The 14,774-nt window shown below is 37.5% G+C and overlaps 1 protein-coding gene and 1 long non-coding RNA gene across 3 annotated transcripts in view; one reads left to right on the top strand and one right to left on the bottom strand.

The window, feature by feature from the left end:
• LOC134803285 (single-minded homolog 1) overlaps positions 1-14,774 on the top strand; it is a 69,832-nt gene that overhangs the window by 3,914 nt on the left and 51,144 nt on the right. The window contains exon 1 of one of the 2 annotated variants that reach the window (XM_063776055.1): positions 11,179-11,380. The exons of the other annotated variant lie outside the window; for it this stretch is intronic. Coding sequence (XP_063632125.1) covers positions 11,362-11,380 — 19 coding nt within the window. The 5' untranslated portion in view covers positions 11,179-11,361. Of the gene's footprint in view, positions 1-11,178; positions 11,381-14,774 lie in introns of those variants that run through there. 2 annotated transcript variants of the gene reach the window in all.
• The window catches only part of LOC134803481 (uncharacterized), a 66,391-nt gene that overhangs the window by 27,402 nt on the left and 24,215 nt on the right, over positions 1-14,774 (bottom strand). The window lies entirely within an intron of this gene.

The following is a 14,774-nucleotide window of genomic DNA, read 5'->3' as shown; positions in this document are numbered from 1 at the left end:
ATCAACATTGAGCGATCAAAATCGTATCAAAACCAGTATGAAGGCATAACAAATTTGGTAAATCTGATTCGGACCCCAAGTCACTAATATTACTACAGTTAATACAAGACACTAAAATACTATCTGAGAGCTGTTTTATTACCTATCAACCTATCGTCCCAATAAAAGGGCTGAGTGTACTTCTATAGTTACAGACATAACTGGGTAATTAAACTATAAAACAAAGGTAAAATCATTAGTTTTGTTATTACTTAATGGTTATGATGTCTGTCTGTCTTATATTATATGTATTAGGTATAGCCTTTCAAACGCAAAACGTCACCATCAGTAATTATCTAAAATAGCATACTATTTATTGCCAGGTTTGTAGAAGCTTTTATATGTAATTTTCACCTATTATATTTTAGCAAGATATGCCTGAATATAGTGTGTTGCTACACTTGCTACTCTTCTGAAAAGACAAAGATGGCACACAGTCGTATAAAGGATAACTCACGCTAGCTCGGCTCGGTCTACGCCGGGCCGGGGCCGGACTGAGGCGGGCGTCCAACATGTCATTTTCTATGACGGCTGATCGGTGATCACGTGGTGCTTTCCATAGAAAACGAAACGCCGGAAGCTCCGGCCCGGCCCCGGCCCGCTCTAGCGTGAGTCATCCTTAACACGATAAAGTAATTAATAAAAGATAAGTCTATAAGTCTTCCACGCAACGCGATTGTGCTAATCTAAATTATAATTATCGGTTTATTCTTATTTTTAAATTCGATAGTGTTTTTTTCATGAAAAATATTTCTGTCCTTCATTGAGGGTGCAATTAACTCGATCCGTCACCCCGACCGCATCTCACGCTTATCGATACCAAATAAAAGTATCAATACCAAATAAAAGTATCGATTCCTTTATTCATGCTCCGCACAGCAATAAAAACTTAAAAATGGAACACGCAATCCGTCGGGCCCGAACAGGCGCAACGTCAAAACAGTTTCGTATTTCGAACGTAAAAAATTAAAAACAAACCTTTGTTCGCTCAGAACGATTTCCAATTTGAATTATCGCTTTTGTTCTTTGTTTTAAATGTGGCCGTTAATAAAAGACGGTGTCGGTTGGCATTTTGTTATTTTATTTATTGCCGCGGGTAGTTAACACGTCTAATGGCAGTAATGACGATAAGTTTAATTATTTCTCTATAAAACTTATAGCTCTCGCTTCAAATGCTGGTCGCTATGACAGTAAATTTTTACACGCTTTTATATGTTTATGGCTAACTTTGTCAAAGTGGCCAAGCACTGTGCTAGGTACAGAAGACAATAAACAATACAATCTTGTTAAAAAATTAATTGAATGTTTTTTTGGTATACGTGTTACTATACGGTAGAAGAATTTTTGACATAGGTACCGGTATAAATTGAGTTTTTTTATAATTATTGTATTTTAGTTTTTTTTTATTATTACATATAATTTATTATTGTTTGACATTTTGTAATATATTAATGCTCTTGTAAATATTAATTCTGTTTATTTTTAAGATGTAATTTTTTTTATTTGTTAAGTAATTTGAATAAATTTGTATATTTTTATATTTCATACACAATTAATATTGTTCATGAATAAATAATGATGATGATGTGTTTACTGTTGTGTAGTATGTTACTATGTTCATTTGTAGGTACCTACCTAATATGTTTGTTCAGATCAAATCTTACAAAATGGGTGCTAGTACTAAGTTAGTGTAAAACAATGATAGTATGATTCTCTCTGTCTATGATTGAAATGAGACAGTCCTTTGACAAACTATACGTAAGTTGATTCACAATGCAATGCATGGTATCATCGAGCTGATCTGATGATGGACACAGGAAGTGGGCCATAGGAACTCTGCTATAAAACATACGCAATCTGATTGTGTTAGAGTTTGTTAGAATTGTCTCGATAAGTATTAGTTGCCCGCGATTAATTTTTGACAAAAAACTTATTAGTAGTAAGAGTAGCAAAAATAATAAGGCCCGGGGTACATTAGTAGTGTGAAACTTTGCACCGTTTTGAACAGATCAAAGTGAGGGAGTGTCATTATAAACGTCATATCATGGAAATGTGACATTGATGATATGGCCATAATTTGTCATTGCAAATGACATACAGAGTTAGTTTGGTCCGACTCTACGTTTGTAGCGCCGTGAATGTACCGTGTCATTTTATTAAATCTTATACATATTAACATTAAACCCTACAATATTTATAAAATACCTAAAGGAAAATGGGTAAATCCATCGTGTCGAACTAGAATTGACTCGCAACTAGCAAGTAGCAATGAGCTAAAGAGAATTTTCAAAAATTAGACAATTCTGCCCGTTTATTGCCAAACCATCTCGCAGTTGCAGATGTAGTGCATAATTTTGATCCATCGTATTATCTCGGAAACGTTCGTATTTGTCATGCTACTTCAGTCAACGTCAGAGCTTTTTGTGCCGAGACTGACTGAAATAGCAAGACACGTTCGTGCGTTTCCGTGAAAATACGATGGAAAATAATTAGGTATGCACTACCTCTGTAGTTTTAATTTCTGACACATGAAAAAGACGCCAATGTGAATGTTAGGTAAATTAAACAGTCGTCAACAGTTAAGCACATTGAGTAGGTAATAAACAATCTTTAATCTGAACGGAAACTTTCTAAGTGGAAACTTGTATTAGAATTTTCTCATGAGAAAACCATGACTCAACTCATGAGTTTCCAGAAATTTTGGAGGTTCTGGAATGATATGCAAGTTGCACATTGCTAATGGTAACTATATAGCGATATACATATTACATAGCGTTACCTAAGCTAAATGTTAATGAAACTTAACCTAAGAAACACCTTTATAAAGAAACCTAATATTAATCCGCACTCTCCGCTCGACACCCGAGCGCTGTCACTTCAACGGCTCTTAAAATACCTTTTAAAAAACGAACATCAATTAAATCGACAAACAACGAAAATGCAGCGTAAACACAACCCTAGAGCCCTCAAATCCGAGGGGGAAGCGGAGATAGGGCACGTTCGAGCGGCGGCTGTGATTGGTCGAGCCGCGAGCTCAGCGCCCCGCTGCGGACCAATCGGCGCGCGCCACCCTGGGGTGCGAGTTTGAAAATGTTTGTCGTTTTAATTTTTAAAGGTGTTCTTTTTATGACGGGTTATGCTGGAGACACACTGCGTCTTGCGCGAGTTGTAAATGGTTAGATTTGGACCGAGCTAACTTTGCTTGGCATTGGCAATGATAAAGTGTGGCATTGTCATCAATAGATTTAGATTTAAGAACTTAGTTAAGAATTAGCTTTAGGTGTTTTTCTGGTTGGGGACTGAAAATCAGCGGTCTCGCTGAGTCTCATCCATTTTACTGCACAAATATTTGTAAATTCTACCTGTGTTTTTTACTGTACTTGCAATTCGTTGTATTTGTTGTGTCGGTAAATAAATATATTTTTATTTATTTATTTATATTATTTATTAGAGCTGTTTCCCGCTGACAACCAGTTTTTTGCGGGTACGGTTTTTTGTAGGATCCCGTTTTAGTAGTATAGGTGCTAATAGGTATAGTAACTTTCACACGAGGATTCTGTTTGCGGGATCCTGCATGAATACTACAGAAAACTGTATCCTGCAAAAAACCATACCCGCAAAAAACTGGACGTCAGTGGGAAACAGCTCTTAGTGTGAATTTATAAATGTAATTTTTAAAATTACACTCTCAAACTGTTTTCTGTTCAAACCTGTACAAAATTAGCTTCTTAGACGGACTCTAACAGGTACCTAAATTATATTGAATTTTAAAGAACCATTTGCCGACGGCTAAGTAATCGGACGATCGTAATTCGTATTACTAAACTTAATTTTTCTGGAACTTAATCTTTAAAAATTCCAATATAACCTACTACTTTTAGAACATGACTAAGATAGACCGTCATTGACGTAAGACAGTACCGTTTATATGTAATTTTTAAATATTTTAATCACTTTTACAATAGAATATTCGATGTAATATTACTTATTGTCAGAATAAGTAGTCTATGTCAGATAATTGCAGTTGCAATAATAATATAAAGCGGCCAAGTGCGAGTCGGACTCGCCCATGAAGGGTTCCGTAGCAGCAAGTAACATAATAAAATTGCGGTTTACGATTTATGACGTATTAAAAAAAAACTACTTACTAGATCTCGTTCAAACCAATTTTCGGTGGAAGTTGGCATGGTAATGTAAATCATATATTTTTTTTAGTTTTATCATTCTCTTATTTTAGAAGTTACAGGGGGGGGGGGGGGGACACATTTTACCACTTTGGAAGTGTCTCTCGCGCAAACTATTCAGTTTAGAAAAAAATGATATTAGAAACCTCAATATCATTTTTGAAGACCTATCCATAGATACGCCACACGTATGGGTTTGATGAAAAAAAAAATTTAGAGTCAGTTCCAAGTATGGGTAGGTAACCCCCAAAATTTATTGCGTTTTTTTCTATTTTTGTGTGAAAATCTTAATGCGGTTCACAGAATACATCTACTTACCAAGTTTCAACAGTATAGTTCTTATAGTTTCGGAAAAAAGTGGCTGTGTCATACGGACGGACAGACAGACAGACAGACATGACGAATCCATAAGGGTTCCGTTTTTTTCCATTTGGCTATGGAACCCTAAAAAGTGGTTTCCAAATAGATAATAAAGGAACGAACACTTGTAATTATTTAGGTATTTACATATTTATTACATATTTTAATTAATATTGTTTACGTCAAGGGTGTTGTCACATATGTTATTGTGACTTAGAAATTGCTTGATATCGATATCGATAACACTACAGTCGATATTTTACTAAACACTAGCACTGGTACGTTTTTGCCACCGAAACACCGGGGTATGCTAATAAACCGCAGCAACAGCAGCCGATTAGATAACGTTCGCGTTGACAGGTGTCAATTGTGTGACATTGACACTGACATGCCTGATGTGCTCCCGTGTCAAGGTTGTATGTCTTGTGTACATTCTACGAGTATACAGGCTGTATTTTTTTAACTACAGGATTTTTTTTATGTCAATACAGGGTGATTTCTGGGTTGCCACCACCACCACTTTTTCTGACTCTGTAAATGATCCATATTATCATATGGTAGTATATAGGTATATATGAGGTATATAAGTAAATAAATAATATAGGACATTCTTACACAGATTGACCAAGTCCCACAGTAAGCTCAAGAAGGCTTGTGTTGTGGGTACTCAGACAACGATATATATAATATATAAACACTTAAATACATAGAAAACAACCATGACTCAGGAACAAATATCTGTCTGTCATCACACAAATAAATGCCCTTACTAGGATTCGAACCCAGGACCATCGGCTTCACAGGCAGGGTCACTACCGACTAGGCCAGACCGGTCGTCATATTTGATTAAAGGATAATTAGTTGAATTTTTCTTATTTTTCAAGTAAAATTAATCTTACCTATACTAAGTAATCATGGTCACCCTATGACTTTTGACATACGCTGTATGGAAAGCGAGAAGACGTCACATTGAGTAGGGTGACCAAATTATATGCAAAAATGTTTTTTTCTACTTGTCATCTGAAAAATAATCATCATTCTTGGTGATAAACAATAATTAACAACATCATTAGGCTCATCTTCGAATTCTGTATGATGTCTTGTTCTCTTGCTATACGACCTCTAAATTATATAGACCCCTACGACCCCTGTATATAATATAGGTCATACTGAGCCACTTTTATTATGAAATAACCCCTAATTCGCGAAAAAAAGATATAAGCTCTCCCATAGATAACATTTATACTTGGTCAAGCAGATCTTGTCAGTAGAAAAAGGCGGCAAATTTGAAAAATGTAGGCGCGAAGGGATATTGTCTCATAGAAAATTTGAATTTCGTGCCTTTTTCTACTGACAAGATTTGCTTGACCATCTATATCTTTCTTTACACAAAACCACACCAGAAAAACGTTTGTAAATAATAGCTAATCATACCGAGCTCACACTATGAGACCACTTAAGCGCGTGCCGGCTGTCAAATATTGCTCCAACTAAGCGAATATAAACCAATCAATAAAACCGGCATCCCGTTGGGCAAACATATTGTTTAAACCTATTTGAACTGAACAAAGTGAGGGAGTGTCTTTAAAATAATATTTACATAGAAATTTGACAGTAATGATGATTTTTCCACACTTTGCTATGCACATGCAGAGATAGCTTGGTCCTACTTTAGCGTTATAAATCATCTCGAAATATTTTAACACCCTCTTGCCACAGAATGAACATCAATAAAATTGCATTACACGATAAAACTGCACTGTATTAAACATCAACGATAATTTACAGTAATACCACAGTAATACTTATAATAATCATGAATTTCGGTGGCGCAGCGCGGCGCGGGTAGACATTTGCAATCGATGTCAGGTGCGGGGCGGTGGGCGCGGCCTTGGCTCCGCCCCGCGTTTAAAACTAACCTGGCCTTGTCTATGCGCGGCCGTGCGGTGTGGATGCCGCTTAATGCTTTTGAAACAATATTTGTCATTGTAGGATTTATTAAAAATTCATAAATAATAATATTAGGAAATCTTGACATGACAATTCTACATGACATCAAATGTCTTAAGGGCATCTGCGCTGTTGGCTTCGGCCCCACGCACGCCTCCCAAAGGTCCGGGACCCCATGGTCCCTAGTACTGAGATATGGTAAAGACATATTAGGAACGCCTTTATTCGATGTCTCTCGAATAATCTCAAAACTAGACTAAATAAGACTTTGAATTTAACAATTATCATATAGAAATATAGCTCTTTAATGTAATATTGTGGGGTTTTAAATGTAAAGGGATTAATTAAGCAATAAACATTCTGACATAACACATAACATTGGTTTAACTTCACATACACTTTCTTTTTAGGTAATTATTAATATTTATTCGTAATTTAAAAAAATATACATACATTCATCAAGAGCAGCGGTTACAGTGTGTCTAAACTAAAAACTATAGTTGATCAAACCAATTTGTCAGTCAGTAAGAACCAGGAAAATTATACTCATCCTTTTCTTTTGGGTGCTAATACTAGTGTAAGACAAAGATAGTATGATTATCTCTGTCTATGATTAAAATGAGACAGTTCTTTGACAAACTATATCTACCAATGAGGCTTAAAAATATAGCTTTCCAACCCAAATTTTAAATTTTAGACCGCACCACATTTACTGCAATTAAAAAATGACGAGCACAGACAAAACCAGTTTATTATTTTAATCGTCGTTATGGTGCGATCGTAAACGCACACAATGCCGTGCGTGCGGCCGAATAATGCGCCGTAGCCTCGTGACGTTTGCGAAAAAAAAAACAAAGTTTCGACCTCTTGATAGCGATGTGCCAAAGAGAATTTTCAATCATTTGTAAATTTCCATGAAAATGTTGTCGGTATTTTTTTCTGCAAGTTTATTTTATTGCCAAACCTTATTGTAGGTTTCGATTTCTATGACAATTAAAATTGATGCTAATGAGTGACGAATAAATATTAACTGAAACGGTCGTCAACAGTTAAGAACATTTGTGTTATAATTTATAATCCCTAATCTGAACGGGAACTTTCTAAGTGGAAACTTACATGAGAATTTTCTCATAAAAGTTTCCAGCAATTGCGGTCGTATCGGTATTATGAGGGTTTTCAGAAAAAATGGTACTTACCATTTACTTTTTTCGAAAAACCGTCAACTTTTGGGTTAACTGTGGGGTTTTAAGTGAAAATGCCATTTTCAATTCAAGAAATGAGGTTACTCCCATCTTAAAGGCCTGCAACGCACTCAGAAGTATATGAAGAATGGCATTTAGTAAGCGATATACTCGTGGAATGCCCTAACACGTAACAGTGACATCTACCGGAACAGTAACCAACACCATTCTATACAGGGGTTTCACGCCCCCGCGTGGGAACTGTCCCGGCCATTGTCTCGTCACGTACAGCCGCACAGGATACCCCTCCAGGGGTCCATGTGACTCAGAGTCCTTAACGATGCTTCTCATTTGTTTGCTACTAATTGACGACATTAAAGTGAGCTAAATCGGAATCTAATTCGGTGAACAAGCCTAGCTTTTGACCTAGGTATGGGCACCTAAGGCTATCCGAAACATGTTGGGCGAGTGACTAAAAAAAAATACGTGAGTTAAACCGGAAAATTAGCTTTTTATTAAGATACTAAGCGCCACTTGCACCATCCCACTAACCCGGGGTTAACCGGTTAAACCCGGGTTAGTGAATGGTGCGAGTGGCCCTAAGTATTTGTACCTATGCAATTGCGCCTCACAATTTTCGCGCGGGCCACGGCACACAGCATTTCGCCGTCTGGGGGGGGGGGGAGGGCTGCTGTTAGGGCCTGGCTGACGAATCGCCTGATGGTAAGCAATTACTGTCGCCCATGGAGACCACCAGAGGGGTTATAAGTGTGTTGCCGGCATTTAAGTTGGGAGTATGCTCTATTCTTGAAGCTTGTATCGGTCCGGAAATACCGCAGGTGACAGTTACTTCAACAGTTTAGCTGTGCAGGCAGGAAGTTTCTTCTTTTAGTGCAGTGTTACTTCCATTAAACATAAATAGAGAATATCTGGGAGACCAAGCTTTGCTCGGAAAACATATAAAAACTCAGAAATGTGCGTTTTCATAGAGATAAGACCTAGCTAGATCGATTTATCACCCCCAAAAACCCCCTTATAGCAAATTTTATCGAAATCGTTAGAGCCGTTTCCGAGATCCCCGAAATATATATACATATAAATAAACAAGAATTGCTCGTTTAAAGGTATTAGATAGATAGATTAGATAAAGACCAGGCCCCAATTTCACCACGGTGACAGGTGCGACAATTGTAAAATCACTGTTGTTGACGTCACAGGCATCCATGGGCTACGGTTACCACTTACCATCGGGCGGGCCGTATTCCTGTTTGCCACCATCATTGTATTATTTAAAAAAACTTTATTATATCGGAAAAAAACAGATATTTCTTTTGCGAAGTTTCTGACAATTGTCAAGATTTAGAAGAATTGTAGGTAATTCTTGACAGGTAATGAGTTATATGTCGGAATTTCGTGACAATTGTAGTGTTTTTGTGACAATTGTCATAAACTTAGCAAGAGAAATATCTGTTTTTTTCCGATATAATAAAGTTTTTTTAATAAAACAAACAGGAATACGGCCCGCCCGATGGTAAGCGGTAACCGTAGCCCATGGATGCCTGTGACGTCAGCAACAGTGATGTTTTACAATTGTCGCACCTGTCACCGTGGTGAAATTGGAGCCTGGTAAAAAGTATCTACCGACCTGGAGTTAGAGATACTTATACCAAACTAACTCTACATGGCATTGGCAATGACAAAATGAGGTATACAGTCAATAGGTACAGTCTATGCAGGGCGGTCAACTATCTCTGCAGCTGACTGTACTCAAATGTTAGGAAAACGTTTTCTATTGCATAAGGTGGAAGTCCGACTTAATATTTTTATAGAAATTTGACATTAATGATAACTGCGTATTTATACTTAAGGCGCATGACACTCTTCTATACCAAACTAACTATCTAAGTATCTACCCCTGCCCACAAAGCGAGGGCGTGACATTTAACACATAAACTAATCACATTACATACATTACAAAGACCTACACGATCCGTTCATTCACATCGCATTAAAATCAGACAAAACACCGAGCGATAAATCAGACTCAGGACAAAACTGCCGTGCTCACTCCAGCACGTACCAAAAAGGTTACACATCCCTGGCGCATGTTACTTTTTTAATTTAGTGGCGGGAAAAGGTTCGCGCGGTGCGTGCCGCGGCAAGCGCGAGCCGCATTATTGTCTATGACCCATTTCGTTTTGGCGGGAATCGATAGTGACGTAGGCAATCCGATTATGAGGTTAGTTTTTAGGGTTCCGTACCTCAATAAGAAAAAACGGAACCCTTATAGGATCACTCGTGCGTCTGTCTGTCTGTCTGTCTGTCCGTCTGTCACAGTCTATTTTCTCCGAAACTACTGGACCAATTAAGTTGAAATTTGGTACACATATGTAAGTTTGTGACCCAAAGACGGACATGTAACGTAAACAAATGAATATTAAACATGGGGGGCACTTTTAGGGGGTAAATTAGAAAACTAAAAAATAAAGTTTTTCAAACTATATCGTGTTACATATCAAATGAAAGAGCTCAATGTGAGAATTTCAAATATATTTTTTTTATGTTTATAAGTAATTCAAGAAAATAGGCAAAAAATGACCATTCCCCCCTCTTTATCTCCGAAACTACTGGGTCTAAAATTTTGAAAAAAATACATAAAATAGGTCTTTACCTATAGATAACAGCAAACCTATTAGAAATATATAGTCAAGCGTGAGTCGGACTAATAACTTAGTTTTTGATCCGGCCCCTACGGGTTTTTTAAAGGCAATTCACTCGCGTTTCACATATAAAAAATACATTGTTAAAAATTGAGTAATGTACGGAACCCTTGGATCGCGAGTCCGACTCGCACTTGACCGGTTTTTGACTTTTTTGAAATGTTAGTCGATGAATCGGTTGACGGCTGGTTTCAGTTGCAGGCGATTTTATGTACAAAATTACAAATTATGAATAACATGGTTTAGATAGAGCTTTGTATGAAAAATATCCAGATGTTTTAAGCAATTAGAAAGGTAAAAATTTAGGCATTAAATAAGAACCTTTAACGCGGTAAGGGACACTTATTAAGTAAGGTTTGTACCTAACTTCTCAAAGAAAGTAACGATTCTAAAAAACGGTGAAAGTTAGAGCAGAGAGCCTCTATTTCTAGTTCTCTTTCTATGTATTTCTAGTAATATTAATATTAATTACTTAACATGAGTACTACTAGAGAAATTCGCTAAAAACTTTGATATTACCCGTCATCCCAAATACGCCTTTTGGCTAAAACAGCTCGCATTCAGGTCACAATTATTAAAAACATATGGCTTCAAACGCCGATAATGCCGTATTTCCGCATACTATTGCACAAAGATGATTAATAAATGAATTCCAAGCATATATTCACTATATCATTATTGAGGGCGGCAGTTTCATTGTGTGACAAGTGCTGACAATACAAAACGCAGTGACATTGGTTAAGATTTGCAACTTTGCATGCTGGAAAATCTGTGACACAGTTTTTTCAATCGGTTTAAACATCTCGGTGCGTTTAGACAATGATTCGGATTAATCGGACGTTCGGTTTTTGAAATTTTAAATTCGTGTTGAAGCGAAGTTCTTTTGTTTTTGGTTGTGTGTGTGTTTTGGTGTTGTGTGTTGGGCAAATGAAAATGAAAATGTCGGGTGAGTTTAATGTTAGTTCTCTATGTTGATCAGTCGAATAGAGGGCTAGACACTGCTACTAGGTATAAGTTTAAATGGTTGGTAAACATAAATAACGTACAGTAGTGCATAATACATTGTTTTCCATTGTATTTTCTCGAAAACGTTCGTATTTGTCATGCTACTTCAGTCACCCTCAGTGCTTTTTGTACAGATAGGTACTGACTGACGAAATAGCAAGACACGTTTCCGTGAAAATACGACGGAAAATAATTAGGCACTACATCTGTGCACTACATCTATCGTAAAATGTGAAAGACGCTTAAGTCTGTCGACGAGTTTCCATTTAAAGTTTTTTCGAGTACTTAGTAGTCCGAATGCTGAAAATAGGGTAGGCAATTCCGAAATTATACTCTATTTTGATGGAGTTGAGGCTGATATTCGGGTTTACTCGTGTGAACTTTAAGGTCCAGTTGACGTTGAAAAAATACTGATGATGAAAATAATGAAATTCTAAGACATATTATCTAGAAAAACAAACTGTTGGTTTTAGAACAGTACTTAGGTACTGCTATTATCTAATCTACATAGATTATGTATTTTATTTAACATTTTACTTACATATAATGAAAACAAGTTCACTCGTTAAGTCATCGTTGTTTCGTAGCGCTTTGCGACAGAGTTGCCCAACGAATCTATGAAACTTGCATAGACAAGCCAGGCTTATCATTATTATTTATGCTACCGTAACACCCCGTTTAACTGTGAACGCGTTTTCAATAGGTTAAAACTAGTTTTCAGAAATGCCTTGGTGAGAACTACACTCATGCGGCTCGGTTCGGAAAATGAATTAGATTTCTACTAGACTTCAACAAGTTACGATATGGATAATTTAGAGATATTTGTAAGATAGATATCTCAAATTTGACATTTCCGCGATTCTGGAGGTCTTCTTGAACGATTTCGACAAGTTATGACGTAGATATCCAAGTCACATCTAGTCGATATCTAATGTAGATCTAGTTGATCACTAAATCGCCTCTAGATCTTGTGATTATCTCGAAATCCGAATAGGCCTGATGGACAAATTTAGAGGAACACAAAAAAGTTTAATTATAAATTTTGAAAATACTGTAGGTGCTGTACCTAATCCAGTAATTTTTTGCGTTTCTCTAAAGGACCCCGCAGCAAACATATTGGAAAAAGTGGTTTCAGTCCATGAGTATAGTTTTAACTGCGATTTTTCAGTCAAAACTAGATCTGCAAATAGGCTTCGTGAAAAGTAATTTTGTCTAATTGTTCAAAATTAATTTCGTTAAAACTAGATTTTACTAATCTGTACCTACACATGGGGACATGGGTAACATGAATTTTTTTTTTAAGTTTTCGCAAAGTGCCTTGAGTCCCGCGGTATTTCCGGGCCGATACGACCTTCAAGAAAATAGCGTTCTCCCATATTAAAGGCTATCTACGCACTGCAACCCCTCTAGTGTTGTAGGTGTACCTAAGGGCCGATACAGAATGGACTGCAACCCGACTGCAATTTGTATGGGAACTGCACGCCAACTGCAACTTCTAGGTGGCGGTAATTGCTTCAAATCAGGCGATTCTGCTAGTTTGTTTTATCATCATTCGCTTACCCTTATCCCATTAATTTGGGGTCGGAGCAGCATGTCTTTTTCTTCCACACCTCTCTCTCGCCCGTCATCTCATCATTCACTTGCGATCGTTTCATATCATCTCTCACACAGTCCATGCCCCTTTTCCTCGGTTTTCCTCTCCCGTTAATTCCCTCCACATTCATTCGTAATACCTTTCTCGTCACATGACACTCATCCCTCCGCATCACATGCCCGTACCACGCTAGGCGATACGATTCGTTTTATATCATTAAAAAATATATATACACTAAAACGCGCTATGAGTAACGTAAACTTGAATCTTACAACTAACCTACTCCACTTTAAACTGGGCTACGCGCCACCGAAGTCAGAACAATACCTATCAACAGCCACCGAGGTCAGCAGAAAACTTGTCAACTGTCAATTCTCACCATGCGTCACACCACGCGGGCACCGAAGTCCACAGTATTACGTAATATGTGTTTGTAAAACATTTACGCAAATCCAAAATGGTTGAAGAAATGTCTGTGTTTTTGACTTAAAAAAAAAACAATAACATTTATTTCATAAATATACTGTGTGCTTAATATAATTAACGCACAAGTGTCTAAAAATACGTGAGTTAAACCGTTATTAGCTTAAGTTATGATTGCCGAGCATAGGCCTCTCCCTTCGTGTACAGTCGACGTCAAAGATATCTTTACATTTTTCGCCTTTTTGCAAAGGAGTAAAGTGCAAAAGTGTAAACATATCTTTGACGTCGATTGTACGCCACATATCCCGGTCTTGGGCTAGTCTCATCTCATCCAAGTGCCCCGCGATCTTTTGAATGTAGTTCGAGTTGCAGCCTAATCTCTTCCAGGGATTCTTAGCACCATAGACTAGGAATCCTCTAGACCGAGTTTAGAGCAATTATTTCATGCAACCGATGATGCCAAAAATGCGGGGGTGCGCGGGACGAGGTGAGCGAAATCCCGTGCCATGATTGGTCCGTTCAAAGACACGGACGTCACACAATGACTCGAACATGGAGTAAAATTACCGTATGCGTGGCAGAGGGGGTAGCGCGACTATGCTAAGTCTGGAGGATGTTTTGTCAGTGCTTAGCACCCACCGTGGCCAGGACCGCTGCTGGATACTGAAGGGATAGCGGGGCCGCTGGGGACCGAGGGCTACACCACTACTTACAATCGTTTTATTAAGTTATGTAAAGCCGAAATTATAATAAAAGAGGTAAATTAATAGAAGAGTTTAAACCGGACAGAATAAACCTAAAAAAGTCAAAAAGTTAATGGACGAATGACAAGTCATACAAAGCGGATAACTATGTTATATTACCTAAACCGGCCATTCCGAACACCCTCTATAACGGCTCACACGCAATTTTAAACCGTTACTGTTAACGATACGGTTTAAATTACTATGACCATAATCTTGTTAAATGTAAATGTGATTGCTGGCCGGTTTCTTATATTGAACGTTAATGCGAAAGGCGTAGAGTAGAGATTCGAGTGTCGCTGTGTGGGCCAGAGTTTACAAACCATTTCTTTCCATTAGCGCTGCGATCAGAATAATAACAATGAAGCGGTTTTAGGGTTCCGCGCCACTAATATGGAAGGCGTACATTTAAACGTATGTGCTTTTGTGCTTATAAGGTTTATTTTAATAAATACTAGAATAGTATTCCGATAAGAAATGGAAATAAAAATGTTCTAAAATAAAATTAATTGAGTAGGTTAATTCTAATTAAACAATTAGTTCTGGTTTTGAAGTGATTTTGATACGACCAGGGG

The sequence above is a fragment of the Cydia splendana genome, chromosome 26 (genome assembly GCF_910591565.1).
Source record: "Cydia splendana chromosome 26, ilCydSple1.2, whole genome shotgun sequence".
In the NCBI taxonomy this organism is placed as follows: Eukaryota; Metazoa; Arthropoda; class Insecta; order Lepidoptera; family Tortricidae; genus Cydia; species Cydia splendana.
The sequence above is the reverse complement of the archived record's forward strand: the minus strand, read 5'-3'. Positions and strand labels throughout refer to the sequence as shown.